General features: G+C 33.5%; 1 protein-coding gene across 1 annotated transcript; it reads right to left on the reverse strand.

Moving 5' to 3' along the window:
* Window positions 1-1206: 1206 nt before the first annotated feature.
* Window positions 1207-13713, reverse strand: LOC114269071 (anthranilate synthase alpha subunit 1, chloroplastic). The gene is made up of 11 exons (XM_028210332.2): window positions 13427-13713; window positions 12665-12849; window positions 12319-12508; window positions 4977-5128; window positions 4259-4374; window positions 3914-4160; window positions 3726-3782; window positions 3383-3535; window positions 2708-2788; window positions 2282-2368; window positions 1207-1648 (listed from the first exon to the last, which is right to left on the reverse strand). Exons 1-11 carry the CDS (start codon window positions 13572-13574, stop codon window positions 1328-1330), a joined length of 1737 nt encoding a protein of 578 aa, XP_028066133.2. The 5' UTR covers window positions 13575-13713; the 3' UTR covers window positions 1207-1327.
* Between the last annotated feature and the right edge of the window lie 9720 nt (window positions 13714-23433).

The raw sequence follows: 23433 nt of genomic DNA on the forward strand, positions 1-23433 counted from the left end.
AAGTGTTTTTTACTTTTAATTGTTATCATAAAATTTTATTTTTTAATTTTTTTAAATTTAAAGATCAAACTATCCTTATGTTCCATTGTCACTGTCGCTATCATATCCACCACCGTCAGACCATCGTCAAATTTTTATCAGACAGTCACTGGAGACTCGCTAAAATGTTCAAAACATTACCAAAAAGTTGTCAGAGTATTGTTAGAATGTTCAAAACGTCGAGAACATCGCTGAAAACTCACCGAAATGTCTAAAATATCACCGAAAAAAAATAATAAAAGGAGAAATTAGAGTGAAAATATAGCAAAATTTAACCACATATTCTCCATCACCAAAATAAAAAAATAAAAACCTCTTTATTATACACAGCACATTATTTTCAATTCACAAAATTGCAAATATTTAGAGTTTAAATTTATTGCTCATAAAATTGCATAATTTGCTGTTTCAAAACTGCAAAAATTATTAGTTTGCTCGTTTGAAATTTATCAAAATACAATTTCATATCGCTGCGATGATGAAGATCACATATCAATAGTTTCTAAGGGTTTGTAACTTTTTAGTTTGTTAATATTTGCTATTTTTATTTCTTTTATTTTTTTTTATTTTTTATTTTTTTAATAAAAGGGAAAAAAATGCTAATCATAGAGAAAAACATAAACGTGTCTTTAAAATGTAAAAAATTAGTTTTCAAAACCTGTAACTAAAATTAAAACTAAAACTAAAGAAATATTTATTCAAAACTTGAAAAAATTTTCCATTAAAACAATAAAAAAATAAATAAAAAAAGTGTATAGTAGAGAAAAAGAAGAAAAAGTGAGAGATCGAAGAAAGGAGATAGACATAGAGAGAAGATTGTACTCCAACGACCATTTTTTATTTAGATATAGCTGGATCTTATGTAGATCTAGTTAGATCTGATTTAAATCTCATAGACAACGATGATGATAGAGCTTCAATCATCAATGGCAAGCGGAGAAAGACGGGGGAGTGTAAGAGGACACGAAGAGGGGTTTGCCAACGGCGAAGGAGGTGAGGGCGAAGCCAGTGAGGCGGACAAGCAGTTGTGGCAAGTTATCGGTGGTTGCTAAACCCAATCGTGGTGGTAAAATTTATGGAATTGTAGTATTATTGTTTCATTTTTCGTTCCTAAAGTCCTATCTAAATCCATCTAGTATATATAGTAGAACAGCACAACACCATGAGTATTCCAAATGTATAAAACAGAATTTTACTTCATATTGTTTCTTTGTTTCAAATAACAAACTATTAGCCTCAAATTACAAGTTGTCTATATCTACCTTGGCTGACCTGAGAGAGACAGATATCATTTGTCAACAAATGCAGACTCAGCTAAGTCGATGGCACGAGCAAGACCAGCAGCTTTGTTCTCACACTCTCTTTGCTCATCATCAGGAACACTGTCGGCTACAATTCCAGCCCCGGTTTGAAGGTAAGCCACCCATTCTTTGCGCTTGTTATCCTTGTACGAGTACATTGTGTCATAACGATTTCCAGTTGGGAATACAATGGTCCTCAGAGCTAATGCAATATCCATGTCACCAGCAAACGAAATACCGCCAAATCCACCAGCATATGGCCCACGCCTTGTTACTTCAAATTGATCAATCAACTCCATGGCCTTTACCTGTATGATGTCACAGCTGATAATCACAACATAGAGAGTATGTATAATAGAGCCTGAGGGGATCATAAATTGAAAACGTAGGGATGAAAGGCATCAATATTTTATCTGAATAATAATAATAATAATAATAATAAAAGCATAAGAAAAGGCATTGATGTCACTGTCGAAGGCATGAATGTCTCTCCCGTCATAGATGCCAAGCAGGGCACTAGTAAAAAACAATTGAAGGCTTTAAAACTAAATTTTACCTTCCCACTAAGCAAATCTCATAGGACAAGGTCAGTCACCTTGAATGAATGGAACTGAACCTACACTCTTACTGAAAGTCTCATAGAGCTGATTAGAAAGCTATTTTGCATTAAGAGACGTAAAGGCTTAAAAGATAGAGGTAGTGAAATCAATATATCACTAATTACTGGATTGTGTGAGATCCACGCATCCACAAGGTAGCAAAGACACAGAAGAACAATTCAAGTATTTGCTAATTTATCTCATAAGATCAGAAAATGAGGTCAACATATTAGCTCCAGCTGAATTCCAGATTGCTTCAAGAGTATTTCATCAATTGAAGAGCCAGAACCAAACAGAACAGGTTGACAACTAAAGGGGAAACAGGCAATGAAAAATATTAACCTTTGGTGCTCCACTAACTGTTCCGACAGGCAATGTGGCACTTAGGGCATCCCAACAAGTCAGATTATCGCGCAATTCCCCTGTTACCTGACACAGAAAAACATTGTTTATTTCAACAAAAGTTTCAGGTTGCTTTTTATGGAGTTCTTTTTTGTTTCTCCGTGAATCAATGAAAACCTCTTGGAGTGAAACAACAAAGGAAATACATAAATAAAAATATATCCAAATAGAAAAAAGCAATCAACTAAGAGGTACCAAGGGGGGCACAAACCATACATCTCTCTTTTATTTTGACTTTACTAAACCGGAATCAATATATATCAGGCATGCAAATATATGCTTAGCAAAAACCTCATCTCCAGAACAGGAAGACACAAGTTTCACATCAGAAACTCAATCCACATTTAGTTTAAAGCAAAATCTCACCGTGGAGCTGATGTGCATCACATGAGAGTACCGTTCGACATTCATGAGCCTCTCCACATTTACAGAACCGCATTTGGACACCTATGTCAACAATCTGAGTTAACTACACGAGGGGAATGCATTTAATGTTTAAAAGATGCACCAATTTTGAGAAAACAAAGATGAAAATTGTATAGTCAATACTGATATAGGGATATATATATATATATATATTCACGTATGGATAAATAATCAAAACAATATAAATCATATCTAAAAAATGCAACTGACAATAACTGCAAGCAATAATGGGCACAACTGGCACCAAAATTCACCAGTATCCTAAATTTGCTTCCAGAAGTTTCATGCACGTGAGATTTGAAGGGCATCGAAAGAAGAAGCAACCAAATGGTAAAATTATAAATTAGTGAAAAAGGTAAATGATGACCTCAACTGACAATTGCCCCATCTGATTCATACTAACCAAGATCAATTGACCAATAGATGGCAAAAAAGGCACTCCAAAAGTCTTAAGTAAACTTCCAAACAAGCATTGGCCAACAAAACATTGAGTGAATGTAATAATTCAGCTACTGTAAACTATAGATTTCAGCCGGAACAAGCATGAGAAAAATTCATATTGGTGCAACCACTACATTATAAATGTCCATATAAGTAGAGAGAATTTGAGCAAACCTTTCCAACATCATTCCGCCCCAAATCAACCAGCATGATGTGTTCAGCACATTGCTTTTCATCATTTAGCATCTGCTTTTCTAAAATCTCATCTTCAAGCAGTGTCCTCCCTCTTCTACTAGTCCCAGCCAACGGTCGACTAACAATCTTATTCTGTCAACAAGAATGGCAAAATACACAACCATTAGTCAATGTATACAAAAGTAGCAACAATAAGCACTATATAAGATTTTGCAAACATCCAGAAGTAGCTAATATTCTAAGCTGAGAGAAGAGATAAAGTAAACTTTTGTAAGAATCTCATATAAAAGTAATCAGAAGTAAAATGCTTGATTATATATACCTTTTTTAGACGTGTAAGAATTTCTGGGCTTGAAGCAACCAGAATACACCCTCTAGCCTGATAGGATGGAAAAGAATTTTAAATGGTTAACTATAATTACAAAACATAAAATAAATAAATAAAAGGGAAATAGAAGGAAAAAAATAAGCAACATTGGACATTATGGATAGCTTTAGAGAAGATCATACTTGCAAGTAAGTCATATATGGACTTGGATTCACAACTCTCAATGCTCTGTAGACTTCAAATGGGTCAGCAAATGTTCGTCGTTCAAAGCGTTGACTTAATACAATCTGGAAAATATCTCCTGCAAAAATGTACTCTTTCACTTGCAGTACTGCATTCTTGTATTCTTCACTTGTCATGTTTGAGTTCTTCAGACAAGGACCGAAATGGTGAGTGTGTAAGTCCACAGCACCAGGAGACAGCCTCGGGCTAACAATTGGGAATCAAATAAAAGAACATGCACACAAATGTGAATGACTTTATGAAAACCATTATCTTATGTTGAAAAGAGTTCAATGTTTACTCACGGATCAATATCCAGTACTCTGGAGGCTAACATTTCCAAGCGTCTCATTCCATCAACATAAGCCTTGTCAATGGAGGAGTATTGATCCAACCTAACCCAATGAATCACATATGCTTTCTGAGAATGCACAGGACACCCAAAAAGGCCTCAATCAGAGTTCTGAAAGAAACCCTACAGCCTTGATGAAGATAAAGCTGAGTGATAGTTACAGAACTTTAATAAGACTTGTTTGCATATTGATGATTATAGTTTTATCAGAACAGATTTGTGATCTACATATTTATTACCCCACCAAACGTTGAGAATGAATAAAAGGATTGAGTGAAAGTGAATTTACTCACTACTATGCAGAAAAAATAAAGCAGTTAGTACCTGTCTCCATAGCTACTAACAAATAGATTGTACAAATTATGGCATGATACATGTAACAAAACTTCTTCCAGTGGCACATGCATCTGACACTTAGCAAGTGGGAAGAAAAGGGGGGAAAAAAACACAGGTGTCTGCCATTCCATTATGTATTTTTGTGTAATTAGTCTTTGCATTAGGAGGGGCTCTTTCTAAGAACTTAACTGCAACGTTTTCCAATCTTGAAAGGGATTTAGAAGAATAATGGCTTCAAGATGACTGGATTGGACATGAGAAGTGATGGAAAGACAAAAGTACTTGAATTATATATTCTGTGTAAGATGTAAGACATTTTAATGAGTGAAGAGTACCTTCTCTACGTGATCAAACACAATCACGTCTTCATAAAGGCCTAAATGAATATCAGCAAGATTTCTGTCATCCTGGGGTGCCATCAGGAATGGAAGCTTCTTCTTCTCTACATAGCGAACTGTATCATATGAGAAATAACCAACCCATCCACCTGTTCATGATATAACAAAATTCCTAAGCATGCCGTTTAACATTATATAAAGAGCGCTGTGTTATACCTAGAATAACCTCGTTTAATCATGAAGAATTTGCAAATTTTTCATATGATTTGAAAAATCAGTGGATCATTCATAACTTAATTGCAAAAATGTACAATCAATTTTTTTTTTATAAAATATAACACTTCACAACTCATTCTACTGTTTCTAATACATTCCAAAATATTTGAGAAATGTTTTCGTTATTATTTACCACCAACCTCCTATATATTTCAAAAACTTTCACATTGCTGACTATTTAATGTGTCAGTGGTATGCCCTAAAAATTAATTTGAGAGATATGGTTGGGGTACTTTTATATACAATCTCTTATAATATTTAAAAAAAGTGCAAGTTCATATTATTAAGCTTACTTTCTGTGTTAATATTTGCATGACAAGTCCATAAAATTAAAGTTGAGAAGACATGTTTTTAAAGTTCCAAACAGGAGGCCTTCACTTTTTGATAGTGGGGCCTTGGGACACTAAAGCAAACATGTAGGCGCTTGTTAGGAAACAAATTCATTAAACATGACCACTCATGAATGTTTATATGAACTTTTTCCTTTTCTTTCAAATTGATGTTCATTAGTTACATGTGTGTATGTAATCTATACACCTATGAATGCTATGGTTGTCCTGTGTATATATTGCTACAATTTAACAATACATTGTGTTTATGCTCTAAACATGAAAATATCAACACAATAAATGGGCTTAATAAGAAACACATTGGATGACGGGACTTCTTTCTAGTACCCAAATTAGTCAATGTGAAACCCCAAACACCCTAGTGAACAAAAATAAATAAATAAATAAGACACATATGAAGGCATGTGAATGTTCAACAACGGATTTATCGCTCTCAAAAAAAGAAAAAAAAAAAAGAAAAAAATAAGAAAGAAAGAATGTACAATGTGATTTTATAGGACTAAATCAAGGAAGACTTAGACCAAGGCAAGGTGAAAATTAAAAAAGAGTTTCTAATTTCTCCAATAAGAGTTGATATTAGCTCGATTGGACTCATGTGATTGAGTTTGGGGTTTGACAAACATCCATGCTGTATTGACTCTTTTGGAAAATTGTATGATGGTATGGTTGGACTGCATGGAAATTGTTAACCGAACTGTTCATTTTGTAATATTCATACTATTTGGGTTAGTAATGGTATACTGCTAGGTGTCACTCATGCAGTGTAGAAGCCATAGAAAACTTCCCTCCGAGAATTAGAAACAATTCTAATTCGATTAGGAAGAGTTGTAATTAAATATCAAATGTTGATATTATTTCTTGTATGGGAGCCAAATATCCGTCGCTATCCGTATTCCTCGTGTCCAAGCTGCACTTCACTCCGATCGACTTAAGAACACAATGAAAGTGAGCTACCCGGCGGTTTGCAACCGGAAAATCCCTCTGATGGTCAAGCTAGCACACTTAGAGAGAGAGAAGAGGGGAGACAAGGTTTTGTCTGTCGGCGAGTTTCCCACAGACAGCGCCAATTGTACCGGAGCCAAATATCCGACGCTATCCGTACTCCTCATGTCCAAGCTGCACTTCGCTCCGATCGACCTGAGAACACAATGAAGGTGAGCTACCCGACAGTGTGCAGCCGGAAAACCCCTTCGACGGTCAAGTTAGCACACTTAGAGAGAGCGAAGAGGGGAGACAAGGTGGTAGGTGAGTTCTAATCAGAGGATGTTCCAGACCTAAGTATGGGGGCGCAGCACCGTTTATATAGCTTCTGCGCGCGCTTCTGCATCCATTCCCCTCTGGACGTGTGGACCTGCTCTCCTCTCCCATTTCCCCACGTGTCAGCGCAAATACAGCTAAACACCACCTAACAAAACCACCAAACGGCATCGCCGTGTACGGACAGTGCAATCCCCTTCATACTGTCTCGTGGCACCGCATAGTACTCTTGACCAAGCTACGCTTAGCACGAAGCCACGCCATCACACAACAACCGTGCTATTTGTCCGGTTTCTTCGATGGTTTAGCACCGTGGCCTGATCGAGCTTCTTAGCCACGACCAAGCTCTTTCTCGGTTTATCCTGATGTTGAGGACTAATCTCGTCCATCCCTGTAGAGCGCGCATCCGGTCCGGACCGGCAATCCACAGTTGCTCCAAATCAACAGGACTTACTCCTCAATTCAGTGTGCGCCCAACGCCCGACCGAGCAAGGCTCTTAACTCTGGCCCAAACCGGCTTGGCCCAATATTAGTTCGCGAACCTCCCTCTCAATTTATTTTACAGTTTGGAAAACTGTTTAAAACGTTGTTTCAAGGATGTGGAATTGGTATGGGTTCCTCGACAGATGAATAAGGCTGCTGAAAAAGCTTCCACACATGTTAAAGCAACTTTCTGATCTCTTGATGTCTTGGATGAAGAGATCGTAGCCATGAAGAAGATTCTTAGCGATGACAAAAGAATGCTGGTAGCATATGATGTTGATGAATAGAGCAAGCTGCAGTTATATCTCTGTTGTTCTCCTCTGAAATTGGAGCTGAAAGTAGATTATACCTGCTAAATGAAGCTCAAGCAACCTTAACTGTTCATTTTGTTAGTTTATATGTTTGCATCATCTATTGATAATGCAATATTGTCAATGGAGGACGGGTCGGACTTTTCCATTCGTTTGGCATCAACTGGCCAGGCGCCATCTCTAGTCGGTTCAACACATCAACGATGATTTAGGGGATTGGAGGAAGCTTCCGAAGTATGTTTGCTGAGATATGGTATTCTTCCCATTCTTCTTCTACTCTCTCTTTTTTGACCACTATCTATCTCTGCTTCTCGACTACTTCCAACCTAACTTGATCGTCGGAGCGTCCACGGAGAGATGCCATCCCAATCTTTGTGCCATCCCTCCAGACCTTTTTGCAGGTGCGCATTAAGGACACGAAGGCCAGCAGACCTGTCAAACGCGTGGATCAGTCCGACCCGTCCTCCATTGATAATATTGCATTATCAATATATAATGCAAACATATAAACTAACAAAATGAATAGTTAAGGTTGCTTGAGCTTCATTTAGCAGGTATCTTCTACTTCCAGCTACAATTTCAGAGGAGAACAACAGAGATATAGCTGCAACTTGCTCTATTCATCAGCATCATATGCTACCAGCATTCCTTTGTCATCGCCAAGAATCTTTTTCATGGCTACGATCTCTTCATCCAAGACAAAGACCAGAAAGTTGCTTTAACATGTGCGGAAGCTTATGCAGCAGCCTTGTTCATCTGTCGAGGAACCCATACCAGTTCCACATCCTTGAAACATCGTTTTAAACAGTTTGCCAAACTGTAAAATAAATTGAGAGGGAAGTTTGCGAACTAATATAGGGCCAAGCCGGTTTGGGCCGGAGTTAAGAGCCCTTGCTCGGTTGGGCGTTGAACGCACACTGGACCGAGGAGTAAGTCCGGTTGATTTGGAGCAACTGTGGATTGCCGGTCCGGACCGGATGCGCTCTCTACAGGGATGGACGGGATTAGTCCTCAACATTAGGATAAACCGAGAAAGAGCTCAGTCGTGGCTAAGAAGCTCGGTCAGGCCACGGTGCGAAACCATCGAAAAAACCGAACAAGTAGCACGGTCGTTGTGTGATGGCGTGGCTCCGTGCTAAGCGTAGCTCGGTCAAGAGTACTATGCGGCGCCACGAGACTGCATGAAGGGGATTGCGCTGTCCGTACACGGTGATGCCGTTTGGTGGTTTCGTTAGGTGGTGTTTAGCTGTATTTGCGCTAACGCGTGGGGAAATGGGAGAGGAGAGCAAGTCCACGCGCCCAGAGAGGAATGGACACAGAAACGCGCGCAGAAGCTATATAAACGGTGTTGCGCCCCCATACTCAGGTCTGGAACATCCTCTGATCAAAACTCATCTACCACCATGTCTTCCCTTTTCTCTCTCTGTAAGTGTGCTAACTTGACCGTCGGAAGGGGTTTTCCGGCTGCACACCGCCGAGTAGCTCATCTTCATTGTGTTCTCAGGTCGATCGGAGCGAAGTGCAGCTTGGACACGAGGAGTACGGATAGCGTCGGATATTTGGCTCTCGTACAATTTGGGTTAGTAATGGTATACTGCTAGGTGTCACTCATGAAGTGTAGAAGCCACAGAAAACTTCCCTACGAGAATTAGAAACAACTCTAATTCAATTAGGAAGAGTTGTAATTAAATATCAAATGTTGATATTATTTCTCCTATCGAGATAAGTGTGAACGAGGCATCAAAACGTGTAATCCAAATGAATAAAGACAGTTAAATTAACTATAGAGACAATTAAAGGGTGTGAACTTGAATGCAGGAATTGAATTTTTGCATTTGAAATATTTAATCTAACTATCTCTATAGATGGTTGTTATATATATATATATATATCATAAATATGATCTAGGATTTACATAAATCATCAAAAGTTTTAAATTCTGCTGTGCCTACCCGCAAAATTCTCGACATAAAGGTAGAACAAGACAGGGAGCCTTTGGATGAGAAAAGACTGGTGGAGGATTGATGGGGAGACCAGACATACTACATGATGAAGAATGTAAGATTATGATTGACACCATTGCCAAATAATCCTGATGCCTAAATTTGTCGCATTGTTCCAAGGTGGGCTTACTAATTAGAGACAACATAAATGCCCTTGATGCAATAGAATTCACTTCAAAAAGCAAGGTTAAACTCTGAATCGTTTGTTTGACCAACAAAGATACACTACATAATGAAGAATGTCAAATATTTATTGACACCGTTGCCAATAATCCCAACATCTAAATTTGTCGCATTGCTCTAAGGCGGGCTTACTAATTAGGGACGAAATAAATGCCCTTGATGCATTAGAATTCACCTCCAAAAGAAAAGACAAACTCTGAATCGTTGGTTTGACCGACAAAGATATACTATATAATGAAGAATGTCAGATTCTTATTGACACCATTGCCAAACTCTGAATCGTTGGTTTGACCGACAAAGATATACTATATAATGAAGAATGTCAGATTCTTATTGACACCATTGCCAAATAATCCCAACGCCTAAATTTTTAGCCTTGCTTTAAGGCGGGCTTACTAATTAGAGACGACATAAATGCCCTTGATGCACTAGAATTGACCTCAAAAAGCAAAGACAAACTCGGAATCGTTGGTTTGACCTACGAACTACATGGGAAAAGTTACCTTCTTTCTTTGATGCTCAGCGAGCATTTTTAGAAAGTAACATTTCCATTCAGTTCGTTTCAAAAAACTTGCTGGTTGCGGATTAGTTCGTTCGTCGCCGGTGGCAGCCCAAAATAAAAGGCACAGGTGGAAGCTGCATTCATTTATTAAACTTGACATGTGGTAAGGACTTACTCTCCTAGTGTAGTAGCTTGGCTTGGTCTCACTCTCTTCCCGCACTATTCCTCCCCACTAAAAAGAGCTTTCTTTGACAATCATATTCAAATTTGAAGTCATAAGTTCAGGTAAAAAATCGAAACACTTTTACTTCTTAAACATTTTTATGCACCAAGAAGACTATCAAACTACTAATACCAACAAACAGGATATTTATCTGGTTCTGTTTATTAAAAGCAATATTTAGACGTAACTAATGACGAATCGCTAACAATGACTCGATTAGCATGAAATGAAACAACATATATTCTGCAGCTGTTGTTCAACACTACTCTTTGCATGCAGAAAGATACATTGTATCATTAAGTCTCCGTTTGTTTCGATGTAAAATATTTTACAAAAAAAAATTATTTTTGTTTTTCGGCATTTGGTTGACACTTGAAAGAAAAATATTTTATCGCGTAAAAAAGAAATTTTGATTCAATACAGTGTCATTTGTTACTTTTTAGTGAGGTAAGATACTTATTTAAAAATACTAAATGTGTTGAAAAATTAGTGAGTGAAAGTCAACTTTACAAAAATTAACTAACCGAATTTTTAAAATTAAGTCATTTTTTAAAAAATTATACAAAATATTTTTCTTAAAAAATGTTTACGTACTTTCTGTTCAACCAAATAACGGAAAATGGGTAAAATATTTTTGACAAAAACATTTTAAGTCAAAACAAATAGAGCATAAATATAAATAAGGATTTGGCTTCTCTCCAATTGAACTTTCAATTAGATTAAATAGTTGAGATTTCTTACCGGTAAGAATCATTAAACGGAAGTTTCTTACCAGTAAGAGCCTTCCATTCAATGATTCTTACTAGTAAGATACTTCTGTTTAATGATTCTCATTGGTAAAAAAACTTCAATTATCTAATCCAGTTAAAAGACCAGCCATATCTGCGGGAAATGTGTCTCCAGTGTACACAACATATTGCTGTAAAAGGACTGGAGGTGGATCACATATACATCTTCATTCAATAATTGTCTTTTAAAGGATTTGAACCAAACATGTCGATAATTAACCAGAAATAATACGGACTTGTGAGGAAAAAAAAAATCAGCTTGTTTGGTTCTGTTTTTCAAAAAGTAGTAAATTCTGCCTTTTTTATTTTTTTTATTTTAATGTTTTTAATGAATTTTTTTAATAGTTTAAGATTTTTTTTTAAAAATTTTTGGGCAAATTACATATACCTCTCGAGGTTTAGCAAAATTACAGATATCCCTGAGGTTTGAGAAATTACATATACCCCTAAAGGTTATATTTGCATAACAAATTAGGGGGCAAATTGTTATGAAAATATAAATCTCATGGGGTAATTTGTTATGAAAATATAAACCTCAAGGGGTATCTTTACTTTCCGAAATCTCAGGGGTATCTGTAATTTAGCTAAACCTCGAGGGAGGTATATGTAATTTGCCCTTAATTTTTAAACACACCTAACATAAATACATTTAAAAAATATAATATTTGTGATTTTTTTTTTTAAAAAAAAAAATCCTAAATACCAAACAATACCAAAAAAAATTTCAAAAATTCAATATATTTTTTGTATTTCTGTGTATTTATTAACTTTTTTTTAAAAAAATATTTTACTATTTAAATATATTTAAGTAAGGTCCATCTAAAAAAATAAAAAAATATATTTAAAATTTAAAAAATATTCACTAAACTAAAAATAAAAAAAATAAAAAACGTAATTTTCAAAAAACTAAATTCAAAATATTGAAACCAAAAGCATTGAATGATTTTTACGAAATCATATTACCGCAAAATGTACTTGGAAGTTCATCAATAAGTTGGGGTTTCCAACTCTCTGAAATACTTCTTGGAATCGCCATTGGATCATCAACAACCTTCTTGGTCATGCACCCTTTCTCGTGGTCCAAAATTGTAACCTTATTTTCTTTTGCCACAATTTCCATGGCTGGTTGAGCTGCAACCACGCTATAACGACCCTAAAAAAAAAAAAAAAAAAAATCAAATTTACGGCATTTAAATCAAACAAGTATAAAAATGAATGCATAAAAAAATTATAGATTCATTTTCAAAACAAACAAGTATATATATATATATATAAATAAAATTTTTAAAAAAATAAAAAAGGCACTTACAACAGTTGAAGCACGGAAACCAGGCACCACCGACTCAAACAGAAAGCTAGGAGTTTCTTGATCATCTTCTTTAACCAAACATCTATAAGCAAGCACCGGAGTCAAGTGATCCGATAAAATGCATTTGTGAAGCGGAATTAAGTTTCCCTTTCTTGAAGCCTCGAAAAACTTTGTCTCATCCGTAACTGAACAAAACCAAACCACAACATTAAATTCAGCTGTAACTGAGAACCAATTCACCAACACAAAGAAACCAAAATTTCATATCATTTTACTTAAACCAAGTATTTCTTCTATACCGTGTTTGGTTAGGAGATTTGATAAATAATTTGAAAATAAAAATAAAAAAAATAGATAAAATATGAATAAAATATATCTATATTTCACTAATTTCACATATATATTTTTTTCTTTTTTCAAATTTCTCTCCAAATCTCCGAATCAAAGACAGCATTACAGATCAATAGCATTATGCTTACGAGCAATTTTTCAGAAATTGGAATGATCCAAAGGAGCCGACCCGACTAAAATTTCAAAAAGAATTTTACAACACTGCTAAACCCGATTCAAATATTATATTTAAAATATATTTATATTTTACTTTTTTTTAAATGTTAGTACATAAGTGATTAATGATATACACGTTTTATGGCAGAGGCATTTATAAAAAAAACCATCCACCTTTTCCCTTTTGAATACATAATGGGAATATATATATATATATATACATAGAGAGAGAGAGAGAGAGAGAGTAAGAAGGACCCAGAGATGGAGATTGGAGAGAGCAGCATTGCAGAGTACGGAGGGAAGGAAGAGGGCCCGGGGTTCTGCAAGGAATGGCGGTGACCGGCGACGGAAACAGCCGGTGGGTTGAGGGAGACAAACGGTGAGAAATGGATAGGGTTTGCATTTTCCAGAGCACTCTTCTCAGAGACGGAGAGAAGAGAAACCGGCGACGTGAGCGTTAAGGCTGTGCTCCTGAGAGACAAAAACACTCGGTGCTGTTGTGTGTTTAATGGCTCTATTTATTAGTGTAATAAAAGGAGGGCGCTTCATCTGGTTTTAATGCCACACTTAAATGTTTCATTTTATGGCAAATTACATATATCCCTCCAAATTTAATAAAATTATAGATATTTTATGAGGTTTGAGAAATTACAGTTGCCCCTTTAAGGTTATATTTGCATAACAAATTAAAGGGCAAATTGTTATGAAAATATAAATCTCATAGGATAATTTGTTATGAAAATATAAATCTTAAGGGATATCTGTAATTTTCAAAACTTCAGAGATATCTGTAATTTAGCTAAATCCCGAGGGAGATACATGTAATTTTCCCTTGATCTCTTAATAGTAGGATTTGTTTTGCCATTTAATTATTTTAGGCAAAAAATTTTTTAAAAAAAAGTAAAATTTTCCTTTTTATTTTAATGTGACAATTCTCAAAACAACTTTAAATAAGGTAAATATTATTCATAATTTTTTTACACGATGGCAATTTACACCGACAGACGTTGGAGATTACAATTATAAATTTATAAATTCATCTATAATGAAATGATATGATAAGAAAGCTAGTTCTATATGATTATATGTGTAACAAATTAAAAATTATCATTTATCTTTTTATATTATTGTATATCAAATTATGAAATCCTTTTTGGGAATTTCAAATATTTTCCATTTTCCATTTTCACTTGTCTCTACTCTCCCGGTCTATTTTTTCTGTTGTAACGCGAAAGTATAGCGTTTCTTAATTATATTTATACTTAATTTAATTATTTTTAGATATAATAAAATTAAATAAAAAGTACTACAATTTTTATTTTTGATAATTCATAAATTATTACTAGTACCTCTATTTATTTATTTTTTAAAATTGACCAGTTCTCATGTCTAATTCTTAATGCAATGCATGATAACTCATCTCCATTTACATATGTTTGGTACGGGACTAAAATATTAAAATATTCAAAAAAAAATTAAAATAGATTAAAAAGTCAATGATATAAAATATAACATTGAAATTATAATTATTTTATTTATTTATTTATAAAAATTTAAAAAATCTAATCCAAACAAGACTTTTAACGTAAAGTAAAATATTCAAAAAAATCAATTCATTTTCCAAATAAAGCTTTTGTCCTCGAAAAACTTATTAGGGGCTCAAGTGCAAGGCTAGTTAATGGTTTATCAACATTTGATTCGTGGATAATTCCATGAGTGGACAATAAGGGCTCTCTGGGGATACCCGGTGGGTGACCCCAATGACCCTCAGTATCACATAGGAACTATCATTGACTGAAAATTAATAAAAATAAAAAATAATAATTTTTTAGGCCATTGAGAAGAGACTCCAGCACTGCCATGAGGTCTCATGCATTTTCCGGACAATAATGTCCGAATATGAGGCCACCAACAAAAAGTTTGACCAATGACTACAAGGTTCGTGCACATGGTATTACCTAGATTAAACCCTCGTTTTGGATGAGAATTTTTTTGAAGTTGTGAATTAGTTTAATCATAAAAAAATGAAACACATTAAGAAATTAATAATATAAAATATCACATTTAAATCATAATTATTTTATTTTTTCACAAAAGTCTAAAAATTTAAAAAGTCTAACCCAAATAAACTTTTTAATTTCGGACTAAAATAATTGAAAAAAATAAATCCACTTTACAAACGAAACCTAAATTATTATTTTTTTTATTTTATTTGGGTGAATACTAAATTATAAGCTCTCTTCTACTTGTGATCTTAAATTATACAGGAGTTTAATTACTCTACCAAACTTAAAGGCGGATAGTACAGATATACGCATGCACTATCTTTGTCATTTGGGGAAATTATATTAATTTCCAAAAGTTTGGAGAAAATATGGAAAGTCTTACAAATTTTGTATAATTATATTGGGCTTTTAAGGTTTAATTCATATAATTTTTGGCTCATTTTTTATTAAAAATTCATTAGTTAAATAGATAAAAAAATAATTTTGTTATATTTTTTATATTGAAATGTATGTTTTATCTTATTTATCTTTGTGTATTAACATCATTTGTAGTAATTTCGATTTTTTAACTTTTTACTAAAAGAAATGTCAACGTAATTATATTAAGATTGTGAGATTTATTGTATTTTTTTTTAAATCTCAAAAGAAGTCAGTATAATTGACATTTTTTATTTTGATTCGACATTACGTTGTATGAGCTATAATAACGCTACTTAAATTTTAAAAAACAAAAAGATTGGACACTAAAAGAAAAAAAATCAAAAATTTAATCTAATCTTCAAATTGATGACGTGTATTTAACCTTGTTATTGTGGAATTACACCATAAATCAATCCTGACATTTAATTATAGATTTTGAGTAATTTTTGAATTTATTTGTCTAGAATTAATGAATTGCTTTTAAAAAGAATAGATTACACTTACCCCCATGTGGATTGGAAATATCATAGTGGGTGTTTGAGAAGTAGGTTTTTTTATGGGGGATTTGGTCATAGCCCCCTCACTATCCAATTTCTCTTTCAAAAGGACAAGAATTATATAAGTACTTTCAAAACTCCCTGATATTTTAAAACTTGTTTCTTTTACTATATTACCCTCATATCTATCAGTTCTCTTATTAAGACATTTTCACTATGTATTTCAGAGTAAAATTTTACTCTATATGAAAGTAAAATTTTACTCTGAATGAGAGTAAAATTTTACACTCTGAAACTAAAAGTAAAATTTTACTCTATATGAAAGTAAAATTTTACTCTGAATGAGAGTAAAATTTTACACTCTGAAACTAAAAGTAAAATTTTACTCTGTATGAAAGTAAAATTTTACTCTGTATAAAAGTAAAATTTTACTATGAATGAGAGTAAAATTCTACACTCTGAAACTAAAAGTAAAATTTTACTCTGTATAAAAGTAAAATTTTACTCTGGTTCTGTCAAATGAAAAAAACAGAGTAATAGAACCAGAGTAAAATTTTACTCTGGTTCTATCAAATGAAATTTGATGTTTACTCTGAAAAATTGATGGAACTTTGAGCTTTGAGCTTTGAATTAGGCCTATAATCCTTGAATCAATCGATGTTTACTTTGAAAAACATTGAATCATGCCTATAATCCTTGAATCAGGCCTATAATCTGAAAATTTTAGAGAAATCTCAATTTTTCATACCCCGGTTCTTCAGATTTTTCAGATTTTTAAAAATTTGAGCTTTCAAAAATCTATATATTCGAATTCAAATCTCAAAACACACAAACACACACATATATATAGATATATATATATTCGAATTCAAATCTCAAAACACATATATTCGAATTCAAATCTGAAAACACACAAACACACACACACACACACATATATATATATATATATCTATATATCTCGGGAGATTAGAGATCGGAATCGTTCATGGTGCACAGATTTGAGTTGAAACCCTATATCGAAAGAGGGAAGAGAAGCTTGCGGAGGCTCTGGAGGATGACAAAGTCATGGAGAGGTAACGGTCGAGGACGGAGTCGATGGAGGGGTTGCCGAAGGCGAAGGTGTTGCCGGCATTGGAGAAGGTGATGACGGCGGCTTCGGTGCCGCACAAGTTGCAGAGCTCGCCGGTCTTCTTGAAGAGGCCATATGTGGAAAGGAAGAGAGTGGGGAAGTGAGTGGGTATAATAGTCATATAAAATATTTAAATAATAAATTTGTCCTTTATGCAAGACTTTATAATTATGAGGGGGTTTAGAAAGTATAATTTTTTTCTTAGTCCTTTTAACAATGAAAGGAAGGTAAAGGGGGTTTATAGCCAAATTTCCCTTTTTTTATATGTTTTTTTAGTTATAGGATATTATTTGAAATTTTTTTTTGTGTTTGGGAAGATAGTTGGATTTTTTTGTTGTTGGATGTGATGTTTGTGAGAAAAAAAATGAAATGATTATGGAATTTGATGTGATATTTTTTGAATTTATTTTTTTTGATTTTGTAACCAATTTGTCTTTTAGTAGAAAAAAAACCAAAAAAAAAAACAAAAATTCATCTTTTAGTTAGTCTCATATTTTCGATATAATTACATTAACTTCTTTAGAGGTTTTAATCTACCTAATACTTAGATCATTTTTTAACAGTAATTCGTGATTCGTATGAATAAAAAAATGATATTGTCGTTTTTGTTCTTTTAAAATTTATAATTACCTTTATTTTAGTATTTATTCATCATATATATTAGTTTGATCATTTTAATTTTATTAAAAGAAAAATCAATATAATTATATCAAATTTATAGTATTAATTATAAATAATTTTTCTAATTTTAAAAGGATTTAAAGTACCTCCCTGACATACATTATTTTTGTTTCTATCTCTACCTATCTCAACCTATCTTTATATATCTCTATTTTGTCCATATGTATAACAAAAATGTTAGAGGACTCGAAAATTCTACCAAAAGTTTTACCAAAGTCTCACATGAGTGTGAGACTTACATGGGACCTACATTGTGTGGGTCCTACACCCATGTGAGACATTTAGTTAAATTTTTGGTAGAATATTTGGGATCTCTAGCATTATTTTATGTATAAAATTCTAAATCTATCTATATTTTGTCCATATGGGTGTAAATTTGGCCCGAACCAACCCGGTCCAGCCCATGTCGAGCCTCCAGGGCTCCAGCCAAAATTTGGGCTTTGGTCGGGCCGGTAGGAAGGGCCTCAAGCCCGCCCAATGGGCTTGAGCCTGGGCCTAGCCTCGGGCTTGGGCGGACTGGACTATTTTATTTGTTTTTTTTAAAAAAAAAAAATTCTACCAATATTTTATTACTTTTCACTAAAAAAGACACTGGGCCTCAGGCGAGTCGGGCCATGGGCTGGGACAGGCAGGCCGGGTCGAGCTTAAAAATGATGGCCCAGGCCTAGGTCCAGGGGCTTGGGCTGGGCTTAGGCCTAAATTGGCCTAAACGAGCCGGGCCCACCCCGGGCAACCACAGGCCGCGGGCCATTTTTACACTCCTATTTGTCGATGTTTACAAAGTGTTGATGAACTCTCGTTTGTTTTCAGAGGTAGAATGGAAGAGATTCGTAATTAGTGGATTAATAGTGAGAAGATTGTTAGTGAAGGAATTGATAGTGAAGAGATTAAGTAAAATTATATTTATTTTGATGATAGATGTTGGTATGGATGGGCGCGGGCCAGTTGCGGCCACGGAACCTCTAATCTGCCATCCGTCCGCCAAATTGACGGTTTGGAAAAAATCAATCCACATCCGTCTACCAATCCGGCAAATATGGATTGAGCAGATTGACGGATGGATGCGAATCGGTTTGGCGGTTTAAAATTTTATAAATTTTCAACATAATTCAATTTGTGCACTTCCTCAAATATATATATATATATATATATGTACTACAGTCAATGACTTAAAAAAGTATTACAATCACTGCATGTCTCATCTAAAGAAAGAAAGTTTGAAACTTTAGAATATCACAATCACTACATGTCTCATCCATATATTACAATCATAACATGCATTATCCACATAAAGTATCACAATTTTCAAAATATAAAAACAATTCAAAACACCAAAACCATGAACAGAGTAGTAGTGGAGATTGTATGCCTCTGTATTGTGACATCTATATCTGTTTTTGAAAACAAATACCAACCAGCATATATCATTTTTTCTATTTATTATTTTTAGAGTTAGATTTAAAAATCAAAAAATATAAATAAATAATACATTTATTTTTTTCAATTCAAAAAAATATTCAAGTTGAAAACTCTTTTTCAACAGAATGTATTCAATAGAATATTTAAACTCTTTTTCAATTGAAAACACGAATAGAATATTTAAACAAATTAAAAACACAAAGTCTTTTAAATTACCAAGGTTGCTCGCGGTTTGGAGGTTCGGTTGCGGCCAAAAGAACCTCAAATCCGCCATCCGTTCAAAATTAGGCGGATTGGAAAAAATCAATTCGCAACCGTCCGCTTGTCATCACGCATCCGTCCAAAATGTGGCGGATCGGTTCGGTTCGGTCGGTTTAAACAGATCGGTATATCCGTTGCTCACCCCTAGTTGTTGGTGTAGGAATTGTTAAATTACTTTTATATAAAATAAATATAAAATAATAAAACAAATACAAAAACATTAAACAATAATGTTCAAAAAAAAAAATGCCCAACATGTAAAAAATAAAAAATAAAATAAAACAAATAAAACTGTGATTTTTTCTTAACAAAAAATACAAAAAATTAAACGTTAATGTTCCAAAAAAAAAAAAGGCCCAACATGTAAAAATAAATAAATAATAAAAAAAATAGCCCAGCAGATTATTTTCTAATATCACGTTCCAAGCCTCCATTCTAATCTTCTCCTCAAGGCCCATCCTAATTCGGAGGAGATTATGAATCTCCCTTTCCATTTCTCAAAATAAATATAACATTAATGGTTTGAGTAATGCTAGAGACCCCAAATATTATACCAAAAGTTTTACCAAATGTCTCACATGGGTGTGGGACCCACACAATGTGGGTCCCATGTGGGTCCCACACCCATGTGAGACATTTGGTAAAACTTTTGGTAGAATTTTTGGGGCCTCTAGTATTTTTGTAATGGTTTTCACCTCCATCTCAAACCTAATTCTCCCTCTATCTCTCAAAACAAACTGGCCTTATTGAAAGTCTTTTTTGCCCTTGTTTTTTTATTGAACCAGACGTTTATGCCCTTGTTATTAAACAGAGTATTGTCATTCCGAAGAGTAATAATCGAAATTTAAAAAATATATTTGTACTGTGCAACTGTGGAAAAACGTTTGCAGCGTGCTGAGGAGACCTATCAGCCCATATACAAAGTTGGAAAAACGTTTGCTGCTCGCTGAGGAGACAAGGTTTTGTTTGGTATAGGGGTTAATTTTTTGATTTTTAATTATTTTAGTTTAGGACTAAAAAATCTTATTTTTGATGAATTTTTTGAATATTTAACTTTTGTGAGAGAAAAAATAAAATAATTATGATTTGAATATGACATTTTATCTTATTAATTTTTTAATCTATTTTATCTTTTTATGATTAAAATAACCAAAAAATCTCTTAACTTTTTATGCCAAACGAGTGCAAAGTATCATGTGGTAACCTGAACTCCTTACTATAAAAATATATTTAGGCCTCGTTTGGGGACTGACTATTTTAGCCAAAAAGTCAACTAAAACTAGTCACATCACCTCTCTACTTTTCTGCATATCTTTTCGTAAAAAGCCAAAAAATTACTAAAATAACTTGTTCCCAAACGAGGCCTTAATGAGAGCAATAAGATTACGTTCACACTCTGGTAATGTATTTCGAAAGAAGGATATATTTTAGACTTTTTATTGGTAAGTGCTAATCTTTCCTATGGACTGTAAGGAGATTTTCGAAGTTTATTGAAATTAAAAATTAAAAATTAAAATAAAATTTTAATAAAAATATAAAAGTACTAAATTTAATTAACTCAATTCTTTTAAGAAAGTTATAACAATTCAAAAAAACATCCTCTCTCTATATATATACTAGTGTATGTTCGTGCCAAAAGGCACAATGTAAATAATAATGGAATCAAAATATAGTTATAATTTATACGTATCATGTTCAAATTTATGGAGTCTATAGCATTTTTTTATTCTTCTTAAAGAATTTTTAACAATTTTACTTGTACGGCACGCTCTACATAACTCAATTAAAAATAAAAACTCCCCCTAAAAACATATAAAATTTATAATGTTCAGTAATATTGCAAATCAAAATAGTAAAATGTAAAGTAAAAAATATACAAATCTATAACTCGTGCCTAAAGGCACTCTCAACAATTTTTTTGGTACCTCACGCTCTACAAAACTCAATTAAAATAAATCAATTCAAAATGACGACAATTTCATTGCACTGTAGTACTCAATTAAAACACATCAATTCAGAATGGCAACAATTTCACTGCACTATAGAACTCAATTATAACAAATCAAGTGAAAATGACATACTTCACTCTAGGGCTGTCAATGGATCGAATTTAATCCGAATTCGACCCGAATTCGATCCGATTATCTGAATCCGTTTACAAAAAAATCCGATCCGATAATCCGAATCCGTTTAATCCATTTATTAAACGGATTGAATATGCAAAAATCCGATCCGATCCAATAATCCGATAATCCGATCCGATTATTCTCAATTTGAATGAAAAAAACACAAAATGAAAAAATAAAAATAAAAAAATCAAATTATATAAAATTATAGCTCAATAAATAAATAAATGGATCAGATCGGATTATCGGATCGGATATCCGAAATCATCGGATTCGGATATCTATAATCAGATATGGACTAAACGGATTCGGATCGGATTCAGGTTTGTCTTAATCGGATCGGATTCATATTTTGACTAAACGGATTCGGATCGTATTCGAGTTTGTCTTAATCGGATCGGATTCGGATTTTGACAGACCCGATCCGAATCCGATCCACTTACAGGCCTACTTCACGCATAAGAGGAATGGTGAATGAATTATTATTATAGCTTATTAAAAAAAAAAAACTAATCATCCAGTCAGGAATGACAGACCAACCATTAACACACATAGAAAAAAGCAACACAACCATAATGTTTCTAATGCTGTTCAGTCACCTATAACAAAATCACTCCAACACTTGAATTCGACTTTAAAAAATCAGCTAAAAGAAATTATAGTACGAAAACTCATTCAAAATATTTATAAGAAACAGAAAAACCAATAATTATGAATTAAGAGAAATTAAATAAAAAAAATTTCTAACATAACTCTTCTTGATAAAAGCACCAATGTCTTCCCCAAGTTACTTGCAATTATCAAACTAAATACCAACAATTATCACATTCACACTTGAACAAATTTTTCGTGATCAAAATACGTGATTCCTCATAGAAGGCTAAAAAAAAATCATTTAAAAAAAATTACCATTAAAAAAATGTAACACTTGAGAAAATCCAAACAATCCAAATTGACTATTGCCGACAAAATCTAAGAGGCAAAACAAACTATTTTATTAAAATTAAAAAGATAGGGCACCTAGTCAAGGTTCCTTACCTTCATAAGTATGAAGGTGTACCGTAGATAACCGGCTTATTCCCTTCAAAAAAAATTTATAATGGAGTATCATAGAACTAAATAGGAAAAGCAATATAAAGTCCTGCACTTCTTTTTACATAGTGTTAAAAAAAAAGACAATGCTTCCAAATGCCTTCAAGAATTACTAAACGCATCCATCACTACAATCTATGAATTAGTATTATAAAAGATTTGTTCAATCCCTTCAACTTCCCTAATCTGAAGAACCTTTATAGTTTGTTCACATAATACTACATAAGAAATTACATAATTAAGCATGTTAAATAAATAGGCATTAAAGAAAAAGTTAATTGAAAAAAATTATTGACTACATCATGCATGATGTCATTAGACAGTGATGAGACTGCTTGAATCTTTAAAGTCTAAGATCCTACAGAATCATTAATAGTACATTATCCCCTGTTTCTCACTTAATCCCATTAAAAGAAATAAACTTATAAATTACGAACGTATTTAAATTAATAATAAAAAAATCCATGAGATCCATGGCCATCAAATCCACCATCTTGTTGTGCCCTTGGGTCAATATTCACTTATCCAGCTGTTCATTGGAAGAAAAATCCCGAATATGCAAACCAAAAAAAAAAAAAAAAAAATCCTACATGTAGGAACAAATTTGACATAAATTTAAATTCTTTAT

This window comes from Camellia sinensis, chromosome 8 (genome assembly GCF_055761805.1).
Source record: "Camellia sinensis isolate YWXY chromosome 8, ASM5576180v1, whole genome shotgun sequence".
Taxonomy (NCBI): domain Eukaryota; kingdom Viridiplantae; phylum Streptophyta; class Magnoliopsida; order Ericales; family Theaceae; genus Camellia; species Camellia sinensis.